At 36.7% G+C, this 18,351-nt stretch overlaps 2 protein-coding genes across 4 annotated transcripts in view; one reads left to right on the top strand and one right to left on the bottom strand.

Moving 5' to 3' along the window:
• Nucleotides 1-16,876, bottom strand: part of GPATCH2 (G-patch domain containing 2) — a 168,516-nt gene extending 151,640 nt beyond the window's left edge. For all 3 annotated transcript variants that reach the window (XM_045982910.1, XM_045982911.1, XM_045982912.1), the window contains exons 1-3: nt 16,724-16,876; nt 5,285-6,001; nt 64-125 (exon numbers count right to left, since the gene is read on the bottom strand). In XM_045982910.1, the coding sequence (XP_045838866.1) occupies nt 64-125; nt 5,285-6,001; nt 16,724-16,779 (835 nt within the window). In that variant the 5' untranslated portion in view covers nt 16,780-16,876. The remainder of the gene's footprint in view (nt 1-63; nt 126-5,284; nt 6,002-16,723) is intronic.
• Nucleotides 16,877-17,016: 140 nt separating this feature from the next.
• SPATA17 (spermatogenesis associated 17) overlaps nt 17,017-18,351 on the top strand; it is a 164,455-nt gene continuing 163,120 nt past the window's right edge. Inside the window, exon 1 of the mRNA XM_045982285.1 lies at nt 17,017-17,255. Coding sequence (XP_045838241.1) covers nt 17,188-17,255 — 68 coding nt within the window. The 5' untranslated portion in view covers nt 17,017-17,187. The remainder of the gene's footprint in view (nt 17,256-18,351) is intronic.

The raw sequence follows: 18,351 nt of genomic DNA, 5'->3' as shown, positions 1-18,351 counted from the left end.
ATTTTAAAATGAAGACTTTTTCCCAAAGGAATTAAAAAAAAAAAAGAATAAGCGTTTCAGTACCTTGTCTTCCCTCATCATTGGTAAATAAGCCAGCATCAGTGCTGCTCAGACTGCTGGAGTCACTGGAATAAGGGAAAAGGGGGGGAAAAAAACAAAACAGATCAAAAGAACAATTGATCTCTCAGTCGTAAAATTTTAAAGAGACATGGCAGCTCAGAGATGAAACTTAAGCCTGACAAAGATCTGAAAGAAAATAAATGATTTTTTTTTTTAAATCAAACTGCAAATATTCTGGTTCCATTAACTACAGAGCGTATTATTTTTGGCACATAAAACCACCGGCATCTAATGGGACCCTGACAGTAAGCCAGATTTGACTGCCATGAGGGGCTGACACAATTGATGCATTTTATTATCTGCTTTCATCAAATGCTCACTGCTCCTTTCTTATGCCCTACAGTTCAGGCCGAGCCCCCGACCACCACTGCTCAATAAGATGGGGAAAGTCTCAATCAAAAGCAGGCTAAGCCTTTCTTCAGCACATGAAATACAAGGGCCCAGGATGAAATTACTTTTCATGACCACATTTGCAAATATTCAGGAAAAGACATTATTTAAGAATTCACAACAACGCTATTACCTGGCAAGGAAGAAAAAAGTTTACAATGGTAACAATCCATTAAATCGAAGTTAAAAATCTCTCTGAGCAAAAACTGACCAAACTACGGAATACTGCCAGTATTAGGGAGGGGGTGTGTAAAAAATAACAGGTTCTCCATACTTCCATAGAAGTTTGAGTATGATACAAAGTCGTATTTCACATACAAATTAAAACAAATAGCAGATGTTCGATTGACATGAACCGCCACTGTTAGTTCTAATACAACCCATGCTTATATGTAAATCTAGTTAGTTAAAAAAAAAACACCACCACAAAAACCAGATCATGTACTAAGAGGCTTCGCCTCTAAAGAAAATTGACAATGTTCTTTAAAAATTCTCATATACTCTCTTCTTCCTGCAATTCTTAATTTTAACCAATCACGAAGCTCCCCAGGTGAATTTTATAATACTTTTCTTGTTAACAAGTACATCCCTGTAACCTGACTTTCTAAACAAAACTTATCTGTTTAAAAATTAATCCATTTTTAAAATATTTAAATTGAGAGTTCAGGATTAAAATGATAGATGAAATCTAAATCCCTATGTTTTCTGAATATAAGATATCATTTCAATTACTTGATTTTTAAAAATAAAAAAGTGTAAGGATTTATTAAATGGTACATTTTCCCAAGTTAGTACCTTTTTCTTTAACTTTCTTCATATTAGGAGAATGTATTAAGTGTTCTAGACTGCACAAATATTAATAAAAGAATACTTTAAGACAATTACATCTGTAATTTCTTATTTACAAACACACATGCTCTCCTATGCACAGTGATGTCTGAGTGACAAAAAACACTTTGGAAACCATCCTTTTGCTGTTTAGCTGTCCAAACTACTGTTGATTTTTTTTTTTCCTCTTCTGTGACTATGGCATAATGCTTTCTTGTCTGCTTGTTCAATACAACCCTAATACACCGCCTTATCCTGCATACCTTGAGACACAATTCTTTTTCTGAAATCCTTGAGGCGGCATGATCTTAAAATACACAATTTTTCAAATTTTGGAAAGGTATGTTCCAAAATGCCGCATAAGGGCCTGGGGTAGCACTCCAGAATCAAACTTATTAATATATTTTTTCAAATAAATGAATGAATATACACATTAAATCCCGGTCAAGCTAGGTTGGGCCACAAATGAGTTAGTTTTTCAGTTTTCAGAGTTCAGATTTATAGATGAGTAACTGTGAAATGTGCAACTATGTACTTTTTGGGGGGGCACAATGATTTTCTAATTTCTGAGTTCAGATTTACCTCTTTTAATATTCTACATACAACCAGGCTCATTGTTTACAAATGTAACTTGCTGACTAAAAATATTATGACATCCTGGATGGGATCCTAGAACAGAAAAAGGACATTAAAGAAAAACAAGGAAATTTTAATAAAGTACTGAATTCTGTTAATAATGCATCAACACTGGCTTATTAATTCTGACCACTGTATCAGAGTAATGTATTATATTAACAGTAATGGAAACTGGGTACAGGATATATGGCAACAGGATATATAGAAACCCTCTGCACTATGTTTGCAACTTTTTATAAATTCAAAAGTATTCTATAAGAAAAAGTTTATAAAACATGCATGTCTATGGATATATAGATTTAATTTATATATGCATATAAATTAAATAAAATAATAAAATGTTTTCTATTAAAAATCTAAAATATGGATTTCAAGGCTCTGTATGGATGAGTCCTACCTAAATTCTTCCCACCTCCATCTCTGGTCCTTTTATGTATGTTCTTTTTCCAACTCATGCCCCAATCTTCTCTCTACCTGCCTATTTTTTTTCCTTAGATTTTATTTAAATTCAAGTTAGTTAACATGTAGCATATTTTTAGTTTTAGGGTTAGAATTTAGTGATTCATCAGCGGCATAGAACACCCAGTGCTGAGTGCCCTCCTTAATGCTTATCACCCAATGACGCCTCCCCAACCTCCTCTCAAATAACCCTCAGTTTGTTCCCTGTATTTAATAGTCTCTTACCTTTTGCCTCCCTCTGTGTCTTTATCTTATTTACTCTTCTTAAAGAGAGAAGGAAATCAGACGTCCCCCTCTAAGTAGGGCTTAGTCCTTAATGATCCTTGTCTTCATCTGGGATCTTTTCACACGTGTTTTAAACAATGTTTTCTTATTTCTATTTCACCTGACATCTAGCTAGTTGCTCTAAGTACATCATGCAGTTGTTAGCACGTTCAATAAATCAGAACAAGAACTTCTATGGAAGCAAGGCTTCTCATTTTCGGCATCTGACAGCCATTATGGCTTATCTCCAAAGCCACCTCATCCCACTTTTTTTGTTTTTTGTTTTTTTTTTTAGCGTGATACATTCCACAAATTGTTGTCCAATTACTATTTGTATACTAATCCCAATCCTCTGTCCCAATCTGCTCATTTCCTGTATTTTTTATTCTTGAAACCAACACATTATCTGAGTATCCTCTTTTTCATTCATTGTCCCAAACACAGTCAACTTTCCATTTATTCCAACTCTTAAAACTGCTCTCCTATTTCCTTCCCCTCTACTATCCCTGCCTAATTTACCCCTCACCTAAGGATGGATTTGAGGTCAGTCAAAGCTAAATGAAACATTGCTACTGAGATTATGTTCCTTGAGAAAATATAAATCTGAGTTTCATTATTAAAAATTCTTCACTGGGTTCCATTACTTACAGGATGAAACCCAAACTGCCACAGCACACAAGACCTTCAAGACATGCCTACTGCTGCGGCCTCAACCGCCACTTTGTTCTAGTAGTCATCAATTCTAAGTACTTCCCAGATACGTCACTTTGCTTCACAATTCATGACTGCGCACCAGCTGCTCCCTGTACCCAGGAACATCATTTCCCTCCCTCATGCACTATCTGAACAACACTCATTGCTTGCTTAAACCTCAGCATCTTCAGGAAGCCCTCCCTTACCAGTACTTTCTGCTCAGCACACTTCCTTTTCATTGTTTGCTTATCTATTATTCCAAACTATGGGGCTGTAGGCCACAGGGTCTGTCTTATTTAGTAATTTTCCCACAAAAGGAATATGCATCTAACTCTAGGTGACACTAAAAATAGTTACACAACTAAGTTTAAAAATAAAAGAAGGTGCACCTGGGTGGTGTAGTCAGTTAAGTGTCCAACTCTTGGTTTGGGTTCAGGTCATGACCTTGGGGGTAGTAAGATTGAGTCCTGAGTCAGGCTCCACGCTCTGCACAGAGCTTAAGATCTCTCTCCCTCTCCTTCTGCCATCCCTTAACCCCCCTCCCCGGCCCCAGTGTGCTCTCTCTAAAATAAATAAATAAACCTAAAAAAATACCAATAAAATAAAAAATATTTTTAGAAATTATTCTGGAGTGAAAACATCCTCTTTGAAAACTTGACTGCTGGTAGCCTGATCATAGTTAGTGGATACTCCAATATTTTTGACAACGAAGAAAAATGAAGGGAGTTTTATCTCATTTTTCTTCCAGGGTAGATGTCTGTCAATAAAAGGCAGAAATCAATAAAACAAGGGCTTGGAGGATCAATCCAAAAAATAAGTAATCTGTAAATAATCTAGAAATGGACACTTATCTTCACTGCCACACACCTTCCCTCCCCGCCACTGAGCAAAATAATCACTTTCAAGTCAAGCTATGTGGTCCTCAGTCACAATGGCCCAACACTACCATACAAATAATTTTCATTCTGGTATAAAAATGCCAACTTTGGGGGAAGAAAGCAGATGTCATAAACTTTTCAAAGCCTTCCTGAAACATTTTTTTTAAAAATTTTGAGTAATTTTTACTTCTTCAGAAAACTTATATAAGTAGTAAACCATCCCTAATAAAGGATCCGTTCTTTTTTTTTTTCTTCCTGGATCATAGTTCTGTGTTTGGTTTGAAGAAGACACCTAAAAGGATGAAGAGTTTTCAATACTTGCTCATTTCCTGCAGTAGCATTAGTTCTATGTAAAAGAAAAATGATCACTTACCTTTTGACGCTGTCAAAATAGTACTTAACAATTATCACTGTGGTGTATACCTGCTTTCTAGAATAAACAAATTAGACTAGCTGCCAAAGAATCATTGCTTTTCTCATTTGTCTAATGACAAGATCAAGTGTTTCTAGGCTATAAATTGTTTTATAATAGATAAATCATCAGAATTCCCAGCAATCTACACACCTCTTAAAATATCAAGTAATACACAGTTAAGTGGTATCAACTTTTGATTCTCAAAAATCAAAATAAACTGATGAACTGTGACACTAAAACGCACCGAAGGCTAAAGCTCTATAATTAAACAAATAAATAATCATAAATCCAATCCATAAATCATAAATCCAAGCACATTCATTCCCATTGAAAAACCATTTCCTTTCCTCTATAGCTGAAAATTAAGTCTTTACAACACAATCAGAAGACTTTGTGTAAATCAAGTAAGCAATTTTGTTTTGTACTAAACATTGTAAATTATAAGGAAATATAACTATGGTTAAACAGTAATATCACTATTATTTTATTTTATATTATTATACTTTGTAATTATTTTAAAACAGAATGAATTAAAATATAAAACATTCAAGCACAAACAATGGAGACACGTATTTTTATACTTAGAGAATATAAAAGTCACCTTTCACTCATGAGTTCATCTGAGACTTTTTGCTCTTCATAGTCCATTTTGTCCTTACTGGTCTGGCTTACTTCCTCACTTTCTAAAACTACTCCTTCATCTTGGATTTTTGGCCCTTGTCTAATTATTTTCAATTTCCTTTTTTTGACTTTGTTCTTGGTAAACTCTTGATATTGGTAAGCTCTGTCATTGTCCATGTCCTGATCTCTACAACCTTCAAGGGGCTGGGTCATTGTCCGTTTGTTAGTGATGTCCTGTGGGAGGTCAACTGCCATGCGTTTTACCTTCCTCCTTCTGCGCAGAGTTCTGTTCCCAAGGCTGTCCACAGCAAAATCCGATTCATGCCACAGAGGTCTTTTTCCTCGTACGTTATTGTTTAAGTTTGATGATGGCCTGCGCTTAGCCACTAACATTTGGTCATCAGAGTCACTATGATCTTTTTTATTATTACTGTGATTTTCTCTGTAGTCCTTGCTTGGTTCCTCTAGACTAGAATCAGTGCCTTCACTTAAGCAGTGGCCAGGCTCCCATGGGTGATGAACATTATACGACCTTCGTTTTCTCCCTCTCCTTTTCCTTGCCTGGCGTTTCAGAGGACAAGACATACTTCGAGAATGATCGCCTGTTTCAGCAAATCCACCTCGAGCTTGCTCTGAGCTCTCCTCCAAAGCGGAGACAAGATCATGAACCAGTTCTTCCATGGTTCGACTGAAATGCCTACATTTTTAAAAAAGGAAAAAAATTAACAAAAATAGTGTTAACTGTATTAAGCTAGTTTATTATAGCAGACAATTCACTCTAAGTGTAAAATTAATAGTTATTATAAAGAAATGTTTAAAAGCTACTTAATTTTTCTATTCAAGATATTAGTTTTAAATATTCCGACTTATTTTTAAGCTCCTTTTTCTTGTGTAAGCTCTTTCATTAAACATAGGAATTATTTCAAGATACAGTAAGCATAGTATCAGCAATGAAATATCCCAGTAATTTTGTATTTTCACTGTGTTAATTATGGAAAAGTTATTTCTGCTTAAATCATTGTTCATTAGTCTACTCCTGCCCTTTCCTTAGTTTTCCTCCAATAGATATTGTACTTTCTCAATCCTTCCTCCAAACAGCCCCTTCTCCCTACAATTTTTAAATGAAAAAGGAAGTTGTATAATTCACGACTCACTGCATGCTCTACCCAGTCACTACCATGAAACATGAGGGAGATGGAAAGACTGACAAGTACTTTTAAGATTTGTAATATGTGCAAAAAAAAAAAAAAAAAAGAGAGAGAAAGAAAAAAAAGACTTTAACAAGATACTAGGCCTATAATTAGGCCACACTAATCTCGTAACTCAGTCAAGCAGAAACTATGTTCTTATTCAAACTGGAGCTTCACTGGTCTAAAATGGCCCATCATTTTTCTTATAATTCATTCTGAGACAGTCTCTCGGCCTTTTTTTTTTTTTTTTAAACAAAACCCATTGAACTGTTTGTTACCAGTGAAAAATTTATCTACTTGTCAGCTAGGATAGATATTAAAAGCATTCTTTAGGAACTTCTACAAATTATACTGACCCTTTCTAAACCCAGCTCCCAAAGATTCTACATCAGTTGGTGATGGAGCGCCCAAAATTCTCATTTTGTATCTTTCTTACAAAGATCATGAACAATCATTTCTGAGTTCCAGGAGTATGGAGCAAAATATTCTCAACTAGAGATGTCTATATAATTTTTTTTTTTAAAGATTTTATTTATTTATTTGACAGACAGAGATCACAAGTAGACAGAGAGGCAGGCAGTGAGAGGAGGAAGCAGGCTCCCTGCCGAGCAGACAGCCCTATGCAGGGCTCCATCCCAGGACCCTGGGATCATGACCTGAGCCGAAGGCAGAGGCTTTAACCCCTGAGCCACCCAGGTGCCCCTATAATTTCTAAGTGTAGAGCAGGGGTAGGCACAGTTTTCTGTAAAAGGCCAAACAGTAAACATCTTAGGCTCTGCAGTCCATTAGGTCTCTATCATAACCATCCAACTTTAGCCACTGTAAGGTGAAAGCAGCCCTAGGCAAGGCATATATGAATGAGTATGGCTACGTTCTAATAAAATTTTATTTACAAAACCAAGTGATGGCTGGCCACAATTTGCTGACTCCTGGTTTATATAGTCTCTACAGTCTATAATTTTAGGCATCTGCAAGTTCCCTATAATAACTTTTAACTTTGTCTTTTCATTTTAACAACCTGAGAACACACACACATTGTGATTCAACTGGATTTACTACATAAGATGATATACACACACATACAGCTTCTAACACAAGTACTTACTACACGCTAGGCCCATTTTAAGTGTTTTATATGCATTAGCTCATCTCTTTCTTGCATAATAACCCTATAAGGTTGTGTATGAGATACAGATACACAGAGACAGAAACATTAAGGGCAATTTACCCAAAGTGACACACCTGGGAAATGGCAGAAACAGATTTCAGACTCCAGCAGCCTGCTTCTAGAGCCTGAATGCCCAACTTAACTACAGCCAAGAACAGTATTCTAGTGCTACACAATTCCAGTGTCCAGTCTGCATTTCTGTTTTGGAGTCATGGAGCAGCAGGTGGTCCTATTTTAATTGTTCAGACAAATTTAATACACAACTATGTAAGGCAAATGGCTCACAGTTAGGCTTTATATTCTTCTGAACAGAAAAAGGGAATGGGAGACCTGAACGGACATAAGGCACAGGGCAGTAAAAGTGGTGAAGGTACGTTGAATCTGAAGAACCAGTGCTGTAGCCATCAGTAAAATGTACACTGTGACCAATTAACTAAATGAACACAGTCTTTCATTTAATGTCGGTTTGTATTTTCCAGATCTCCTTCAGCATTCTGAATGAATAAAAACCTGTATGGACACACATTTTTAAAAAACGTGGTGATTCAAATATGTATTTTAAATAAACTCTGGAGAACCACTTAAAAGGGTCCTATGTATTACTCAGGTTTCAGAACTATGCATTTGCGTGTAAGAAATATGTGTCACATAGGAATTAGCATTAAACCAAAAGAAGGGCTACAAATCTGACTACACTCATAATCCAAATGGGTCTTTTCTCCATTATCTCTACAGTAATAATCACCTTTTTGTTTTCCTTCTATTACAATAAATATATTGTTCACTTCCTTTAATACTATTTATTTTTTTTAATTTTTTTTTAAAGATTTTATTTATTTGACAGACAGAGATCACAAGTAGGCAAAGAGGCAGGCAGAGCGAGGGGATGGGAAGCAGGCTTCCCGCTGAGCAGAGAGCCCCATGCGGGGTTCGATCCCAGGTCCTGGGATCATGACCTGATCCCATGGACCCATGGGATCCCATGGACCTGATCCCTGGGATCCCATGACATGATTAGCTGAAGTCAGAGGCTTTAACCCACTGAGCCACCCAGGCGCCCCTCCTTTAATACTATTTCTTTGGTGGGGTGCCTGGGTGGCTCAGCGGTTTAAGCCTCTGCCTTCGGCTCAGGTCATGATCTCAGGGTCCTGGGATCGAGCCCCGCATCGGGCTCTCTGCTCAGTGGGGAGCCTGTTTCTCCCTCTCTCTCTCTGCCTGCCTCTCTGCCTACTGTGACCTCTCTCTGTCAAATAAATAAATAAAAAATATTAAAAAAAACAAAAAAACAGGAAACTAGAGAAAGGTTTCCTTTAAAAAAAAAATACTATTTCTTTGGAAGAAATGCAGTCTGAAAGACCTATTATCTCTGAATATAATATTGCACCTTTAATAAAATTCACTGGAAACCAGTTTAACATGTATTATAATAAAGATCCTTTATCTAAAAAAAGACTCAGTATTACCTGGTTCTCCAGTAACTTATCTAAGATTCAGTTTTCTTATCAGAGGTGAATGACTAGATCTAAATATTAATGTGAAATTAACTTAAAGCATGAATAGAATCTCCAACTAAAATTGCAGGTTACTTTGGAAGTTATAATATAGTACTTTACTTTAGAAAAGAAAATGAGGCGGTCCTAACGTTAGATAAATGTCAGCAATTAGAGTCAATCCATTGAAATTTATCTTCAATTAATTTCATTTAAAAAGTACTGCTGTAATAAACATAGCTTAATATAACTGACAGTATTACTAAGAATGTAAGCAAGACTTATTTATTAAATTTATTAAATTCATCATTATATTTGTCACCTTACTTAATTTTATATTTTTTTGAGAAAATAAAATACCTCAAAAAAATTTCAACCAGAAGAACCTAATTTATTCCATGAGGCTACTCAAATAGGAATCAGATATGACTATCAATCAAGTAAAACAATTACTTTAAAAAGACTTCTTGGGGCTCCTGGGTGGGTTGGTTGGTTAAGCCTCTGATTCTTGGTTTTGGCTCAGGTCTTGATCTCAGAGTTGTGAGATCGAGCCCCGTGTCTGGCTCCATGCTGGGTGGGGAGCCTGCTTGAGATTTTCTCCCCAACCCCCAACCTTTAAAAAAAAAAAAAAAAAGAGAGAGAGAGAGAGAGACTTCTTAAAAACCCCATAAAAACGCAGAAAAAAAAAATACATTTAACTAAGTGCTATTCAGAATTCCAATCACCTTTTTCCCCTTCGGTTTCAACTAACCAGATTTCTGCAAGCCAAACCCCTGTCAATGAGCCAGTAATATTATAGTCAGTCAGTCAAGTGGCTTCACTTGTATCTCTGAGGGAAAACTGGCATCAACTGGCCTCACAGAAATAAAGTCACTGTAAAAGACCATCGCATGATCAACAGCTCATTTACTTCCTTGGCAGTTACACTGAAGATCATTGAATGGAAACACTTTATCTTCAAGATATTTTCTTAAATAAGATCTTTCCTATTGAAGAGGAAACCTGGAAATACATAGCTTTCTTTGTAAAAACCTATGTTAAGCATTTGTAGTTGTAAAGTTTACATTACAATAAAATTCAGTGAATTACCACTTGGTTAATTTGAATAATAGTCACATTTATGAAACAATTTCTCTTTATTTGGAATTCGATGGAAATGATACCTTTTGAGAATAGTTTGTGGTTGGGTATAATATCTAAGATAACCATTAACTAATAGTTTTCTTAAAATACTCCAAAAGAATAGAATTAGATTACAGTCCCACTACCTATGTAAAGTTGGTTTTTGTGAAAGGAAATGACTTGAGTAGATAAGCATTTTGGTTTTGTGTAGGCGGTATTACATTATGTAATGTTTCTGGTTCAAGAAAAAAGAACTAGGAAGCTGTCTTAGTCCAAACTTAATATTCATTTGTTCCCAAAGGACTGGCAGTTGACGGACAAACCAGGGACTCTCAAATATCAGTCAACAATGTAAAGGCGGGGCGCAGCAGATGAACCCAAGAAAGCTCCCAAAACTGATCCCCCCCAATAACTAACAGCTAACTGCTCTCTAGACAACAATTACTTTTTGAAGATTCTCTTAGCAGTAACTACTATTCCTAAGAGGATAAAATATAGCATCTACAGAAGAATTCGGAACAATTTCCTTGCCTGGACACTGATAAAAATAAATAAACGATAGATATGTGTGTCTACTGAAGAAACCCAAGTTCATTAAAAGACAAACAAAAATCTTTCAGATGTAACAAATAGGGTAATTAACTACAACTATCAAATATGTAGATAAGGAAAAAGAAATCAAATATTCCTTATAACCTAGCACATGGTAAAATTTTCATCTTCATCTCTGTAAAACACAGACTAGTTCTACAAAGTTCAGTAACTGCAGCAGTGGAATCCTAAAACAAAGTTAAGTGCTGCTAAATACAACAGCTTAACTGGCTTTTAAAAATTTAAGAAATAGTCATTTCTGCTTAGTTTCTGTATGATTAAAAACTCAATGTGTACAAGTAAACAATGTCTGAGCACTACCAAGTCAAGAGTTATGCTGATGAATGTACACGATGACTGGTCATAAACTTAAGAAAATAGTCTCGGAAAAAAAAAAAAAAAAAAAGAAAATAGTCTCGGAAATCCACGTCTCGATATTCACATTAGCTTTTACTTAAGAAAGGAAAGTTTGGTCATAAAAGTACAAATTAAAATTAACACATAATAGTATAGATCACGACAATGGGTGATTAAACATGCAAACAGTGATCCTTAAAGATGCCGTATCAAGGCTAAATTTCATGACTAATTCAGCAAATATGATTTGTGAGAATTATTTTAAGTTTGATGAAAATTTCTGCTGCTTATGGGAATTTTTAAATTCCTTCTTTAGTGGTAAATGTTTTTGTCAAAATAAGTTTTTATCTCAGCTTAGTGACCTATTAAATGATTAACAGAATTATCTCCTTTACATATCTTTGAGAAGGTCATTTAGGAAAAACAGAGTAAGCCTAACATTAAATGTTAACATTTAAGCTAGTTTTGAAATTCCTTGACCTACCTATTTAAACCAGAAGTTTAATCAGAAGTAAACTTTTCTCTTTGTAACGAGGTAGCAGGGAGGTAGGGGAACGTACCTTATTATAAAACATATAAATAATAAGTTATAACTTTACATTAACACTAAGCAATGCATATGGAACAGAATTCTCTATGTGGGGGGGGAAAGTTGGGAGGAACCTATAGAGAACACGAGCTTTAAAGTCAAATTTATGAAGGTGGAAGCTAAATTTGACTATATTCATTAGGCGAGGACCCCGAACAAATTACTTATCTTCTGATTGTTTATTCATCATAACAATGGTATCATTTCTACCTCAAAGGGATTCTGAGCGATGACAGTGGATACTTAATGTGTGAGAGCAGTTATTTCATCTATCAACAATCCCTCTACACAAATGAAGTAGTCACTGAAATACCAAAGTGTTTTGCTTTTAAGTAGAACCACACTATGAATCCTGAGGATGTCATAACAAAAGCACAGATCTTACCCTGTCCATGTTCGTGCACCACTCTGAATCATGGGGAGAAGGGGAATAACAGACATTTGCAAAAGTCTTGCATGCAATTTCAAGAAATTCATCATGCACTCTTAAAGATTTCCAAGGATCTTAAAAAAAACAACTAAAAAACAAAAAAAGTAATCCTGTGTATCTGAGTTAGTCCTATCTTGATAATAAACAGATATAAGAAAAAATAAAAGACAGAAAATCATCCTTCCAAGTTAAGAGTCCCAGGTTCTCTATGAAAGAGAAAAACTCATTTCCCATAACAAGAGCAAAAGCTCCACTGACTTGCACTCAACTGGATGTACTAAGGGCAGCTGCTATTTTGTCACTTTTGTTACCACCAGAAACACCCAGAAAGCTTTCTTGCCTCCTTAACTAGCAATTCTGGGAGCAAAAAAAAAAATCATACATGGCTTTAGAAAAAAAGTGTTAATTCCACTTTCCAAATAGTGATTTAATAAAGCAAGTTCACTTATTATTTAAATTTGAGAAATATTCTTGTTTTTAACTTCACTTAACGACTTCAAGAGTCATTCAAAACTTCTTATATTCTAATCACTTATGAAATGTAAACTACTGAATATGAAGCTGCCTAAATTAAATAAAGTCGAATTCTATAAAACAAAAATAATTTAGCATCTAAAATATAATTCATTCCAGGGTGCCTGGGAAGCTCAGTGGGTTAAAGCCTCTGCCTTCGGCTCAGGTCATGATTCCAGGGTGCTGGGATGGAGCCCCACATCCAGCTCTCTGCTGGCTGGGAGTCTGCTTCCTCCTCTCTCTCTGCCTGCCTCATAAAATCTTTAAAAAAAATCCATTCCAATTCTTGTCAACATGCATGTATTAGAACACATCTAGGCAAGCTTCTATTATGTACAAGATGAGTCTCATTCACTGCTCATACATGGCACTATTCAGTATTTATTGAATATATAATACATTCCGAATTCTTAGAATAAGAATAAAACAACTTAATATTAATTACAAGTATCTAGCATAATGCTTGGCAAATAACAGATGTTAAAAAAAAATCTTTTGGATGAACAGACCAATGAAGGACTAAATGAATGAACGAATAACAGGAAAAGTGTGACTTCACTAAAAATTTAGACAATTCAGATTTCAAATTTTCTGCCACACTAACACATCAGACATTCTTAATTTTTTAGCTAGGTCAATACCTTTCCAGCCTGCCACAGGTAAAAATGCTGTGAAGCTATACTAATATTAATGAGTTACTTGGCCAAAAATCACACTGGCCATTGCTTTGATTCCTAATTGCTGAAACAGAAACCTGACTCAAACATACCTGACAGTTTGGAACTGACCTCAAGATAAAACACAGAAACACCCAAAAACCAAAACAAAACAAAAGAAAAGGCATTTATTGGGGCGCCTAGGTGGCTTAGTCTTTTGCCATCTGCTTTCTGCTTGGGTCAAGATCCCAGGATTATGGGAGAGAGTCCTGCATCAGGCTCCCTGCTAAGCGGGAAGTCTGCATCTCCCTCCCCCACTACCCCTGCTTGTATTCTCTTTCTCTGTGTGATTCTTTCTGTCAAATAAATAAAATCTTAAAAAAAAAAAAGGAAAAAAAGGCATTTATTAAAAAAAAAAGTGCACATTTTCCCCTTTGCACTTTTTCAGACCCAAAGATCCAAATATGAAACAGGAATGAAACTCAGAAAAAAGAAAAAAAGATCCAGAATCAATATAGTTTATTTTTTAGGGCTTTTTTTTTTTTTTTAAAGCAAAACATGTAAATTTAAATTAATAGTTCAATATAATGATTCCGTATCTTCATTATCAAGGACTTACTTGAAAATTTGTTTACTTCAACCTTTAAAATCTTAAAAACAAACCAGAAATTGACTTTAAACTAATAAAAAATAATAAAAATGTATCTAAATTATAAAGGATTTGTCCATTAAATGAATCAAATTTTAAAAGGAAGGTTTACACTTTAAGTACCAAAATACTTGTGATTTTTGGGCCCTAATTTCAAAATTGTATGTCAAAAATGAGGCAGGAAAAGGAGACAGACACACTCACCAATATTTTATAAAAATATTAAGATAAACCACTCACAAGAGTAACTTGCACAAAAATATATTCATTCCCTGACATACACAAAATCTTAGGATTTTTATTATTTTATTGTATAAAACTTGACTTCTTAGGAATACATTACAAAATAAAATATCAGTTCTATTTTTCAACAAATTTAAGAGAGAGCTAAATCATCTACTATTTACCCATTTGGTGCCTAAAAACTGAAAATCTAACCTCAACATTGGAAAAAAAGTTGAAGTCCACATGGGAGGTAAATGTAACGAATTTTAGGTTAGTTAACAAATCTGGGCATCTTAACAGTTCATATATTCCTGTAACAGTGTATCGAATTCAGACAAATTGGATGCATGCCAGGATGGTTAAGAACTGTTTTTAGATATACCGGAATCATGCTGCAAATATGGTATTTGGTCTAGTTATTCAAACTATATTTGCTTCTGTTCCATCATTTCTAAAATGCAAAAAAACCTGATAGCACCCATCTCAAAACATTTACGTGAGATATACGTCCATAAAACCTGGCATCAAGTAATGACTCAGTAGTTGCCTCTCTAGTGGCACTGGGATTTCATAACTGGGATAAAACATACACTCATAGTATGGTAAATGTCTAATCAATGAAGGAAAATAAGAAAATTCCATTGAGATATTCCCAATTAATGGGATGGTTATACAGATAAACTAGAAAAATCAAGGTTCCAGTTTTCTGCAATGTTTTTTCTAGCAAATCAGGCATGATTTTTAAGAATTTCATTCAGAAATACTGATTAAGTGCTGGGCGCTATGTTAGACTCTGATGCCATAAGAAAGAATGAATTCTATCCCGGTAATTGAAAATAAGATAAGCACTTTAAAACAATTGAAGGATGTATCCTCTGTATCCTGAGGTGGTACCTAACTATAATTTGGGTAGAAGATGAAAGGGAGAGGAAGTCATACTTTTTAATTAAATAATCATCTATCCTACAAATCAGTATCACCACAGCAAGAGCAGACCAATCTATACAGCACATTTTGTCTCGCTCCCTCAACAAGGTATTGATTGAATGGTGAACATTAAGAAAGGTACCTCCTAGATTACTGGAGAGGGAATTCAGAGGTAATGGAAATGTCCTGTATCTTATTTTGTGTGGTGTGGTGATTACACAGTATATACAACTGTCAAAACCAAAAATACTAAACACGTGAGAAGGGTTTTGTTTTATTTTATGCTAATGTCATATGACACCATTAAAAAAATATAGCTCATTTAAAAAAAACTACTCCCTGCTTTCTCACTGGAAAAATGTGAGAATTTAAAAGTATAACCAAATCTACCCCCACTATGAGAGGAACTACAGAATGATCTCATCTCATTCAAAACATTTTAGGCAAGAGAGTCTTAACTTTCAGCAATTAAGTGATGCAAAGAAAATCTTTGAAACAGACTACTATAATCTTTCATGGTCTCATTCACTACAGAATCTAAGAATGGACATACATTTTTCAGCCACAATTCACCTGTTTTTCAATTCTTCGTGTTTGACATTGTCAGTAGGAAATTTGCGTGTTTGTTTCACTGCTTGTTCTATCTATACTTGGAAGAACAGGGCTGGCATCACAGAGTTCTCAAACAGAAATCCAAAACCCAGCTTCTAGCTCCAGAATATGCATGGCAATTTGGGGTAACTCATTTAAATGTTCTGTGCTCGTCACAATCTCCTATCACAGGACTGTCCTAAAGAAAAGGCACATTAATTTGTGAATGCACTTTGAAAAGTCAAAGCAATTACTCCAAATTGGCACTTGTGATGTGGTACCGCAGGCATCGTCAAGCCCCTAACAAAATCCTGGCATTTATATGTTCTTAAGAAACACACAAATCCCATTTGAACTAAATGGAACGTTCAAGGAGCAGAAACAGGTCACTCCCACTGGGAAAAAAAGAAAGAAAGGAAAAAAAGAAAGAAAGAAAAAAAAGAAGAAGAAGAAGAAGAAAGGAGGAAAGAAACGGGAGTGTGTGAAGAGGTCTCTTCCAGTACTAAAGTTCCAGAACTCTAGAATACCGGGATTTGATCTTCCAGGACACCTGGTATAATTTGGCAAATTAAAAAAGGGAAGTGAGGGGGAAAGGCCTGTATCAAGAGAAATTCTTCTGTCCCTTGACTTGGCAACAATCAACGAAGAAATGAACTGCTCTCCAAGTACGAGACCTCTACTCCCAAAACATCGTGGAGTGTTAGGCAATCAGCAAACGTTCACTGTGTCCCTTCACAAATCTTTGGCGCACACAGCTCCACGCCTTCCTCAAATCGCTTCCATCCCAGGCAGGAGCCACAGCAAGGCCTAAGTGTCTTCAGCTCACCCATCCCAACTCCCTCCCCCTTCCATCCCAGGTCCAGCGGCCTCCGGCCATCACACCCTTTCCTGATCTCCCATCCCCAGGGCCGCCAGCCTCACCAGCTGTTCCCGGCGGCTGGAGCTCCGATCGGTTGGCGCCCGGCGGCCCCGAACATTAACGACACCCAGGAGCCTGGCCTCGAGGCTCAGGCCCAAGAACAGACTCCAACTAGCACAGCACCAGAGACTTCCAGAAGCAGTTCAGCATTTTGAGCTGAGCTTCCGGAAGCAGACGGGAGGCGGAAACCGGAAGCCCGGAGCAACCATGACCTCTCCTCCCTACACCGCCCTCCGCGCCTCGAATCGCCTCCTTTCACTCACAGGAAAGAGAGAGGGGACCCCAGGAGTTTTTTCCTACGCAAAATGTCTTAATTTTCTTGCTAGTGTTCTGCAAACTGAAACGGAGTGGAAAATAAAAGTGGGGTAAACGAGAAGTTGAACCCCCCGGGACTGGCATTATGGTTTAACCCAGTTGCCGTGGAGACCGGTAGCAACTCCCGGGCTCAGGCAGACGCCTGGAGGCTATGGCCACGTTAGCTCGGCTGCAGGCTCGGTCGACGTTCGTGGCACATCAGTACTACTACAGGAACAGGTGAGGCGTCAGCAGGGGTACAGCGCAGAGGGCTGTCTTCACCCCAGCCAGGTGTTCCTCAGAAGGAGTTTCCTGTTAACAAAATTCCCGAACCAGTAAATACCACCCACTTCTCCCCTTCGTTTGTTGGCCTGAAACTTACTCACAAGTTTAAAAGTAGTGTAGTCAGACAGGGAGAGTATAGATGGGAGTGGGGCGAGACAGCGTCCCCAGCTTGAGAGGATTTAAGAAACAGCCCACTAGACATAAAACTAGGATAAAGTCTTTTCCTTTGACATGATCACTCCACAGTTTGATGAAACCAGTGTTCTCCCTGTTGAGATTTTAATAGCCTGACGGGATCATCCAAGCTCCCTAGCTGGATAAGGTGTAGGGGTGAGGGTCGGGGTGTGTGTGTGTGTGTGAGAGTGTGAGTGTGTGTGTGAGAGAGAGAGAGAGAGAGAGAGAGAGAGAGAGAGTGTGTGTGTGTGTGTGTGTGTGTGTGTGTGTGTGATCTCCCTGGGGATTTGAGCCTCCATTATTTCACAAATATTGAACTCTATGGTTGTAAGGACTCACTGATCTTCCCAAAGAGACGGTAACTAAACTATTCTAACGAGATTATCAGTATCAATATGTTAACCATTGGTGGAGGGATAATGAAGATAGTGGTAGCCTTATCCATCTCTATACACCCAAACTTCTTCCTCCGGGAAGAGTTTTGTTTTGACCTTGGCTTTCTGGAAGGAATGCCTCAGGGGGTTTTTCCAACTTAGAGAAACAGTAAAAGTCAGATAAAAGTAGTCTATCCTGAGATGGCAGACCCAGGAAAAATGTGTCCATCAGACGGGATTTTGCTGAGCTGTTCTTAGTCTCACATTTATCTCCCCTACCACATTCTTACTGCACTGCTTATCTCTTACAGTATTAATCACAATTCAGTTTTACATTCTGTTTGGAGATATCTTTCTTGCCTCTTTAAACTAGAAGTGGGGAGTGTCTGTTTTTTGCTTATCATTTAGGTTTCTAGTGTCTATCGTAATTCCTCATTCATGATAGATGCACAATAATTCTTTAGTAATTCCATACATAGGTCTTTGAATCAATCATTAGTCTT

This window comes from Meles meles, chromosome 17, assembly GCF_922984935.1.
Source record: "Meles meles chromosome 17, mMelMel3.1 paternal haplotype, whole genome shotgun sequence".
In the NCBI taxonomy this organism is placed as follows: domain Eukaryota; kingdom Metazoa; phylum Chordata; class Mammalia; order Carnivora; family Mustelidae; genus Meles; species Meles meles.
This window is presented reverse-complemented; position numbering and strand designations above follow the sequence as displayed.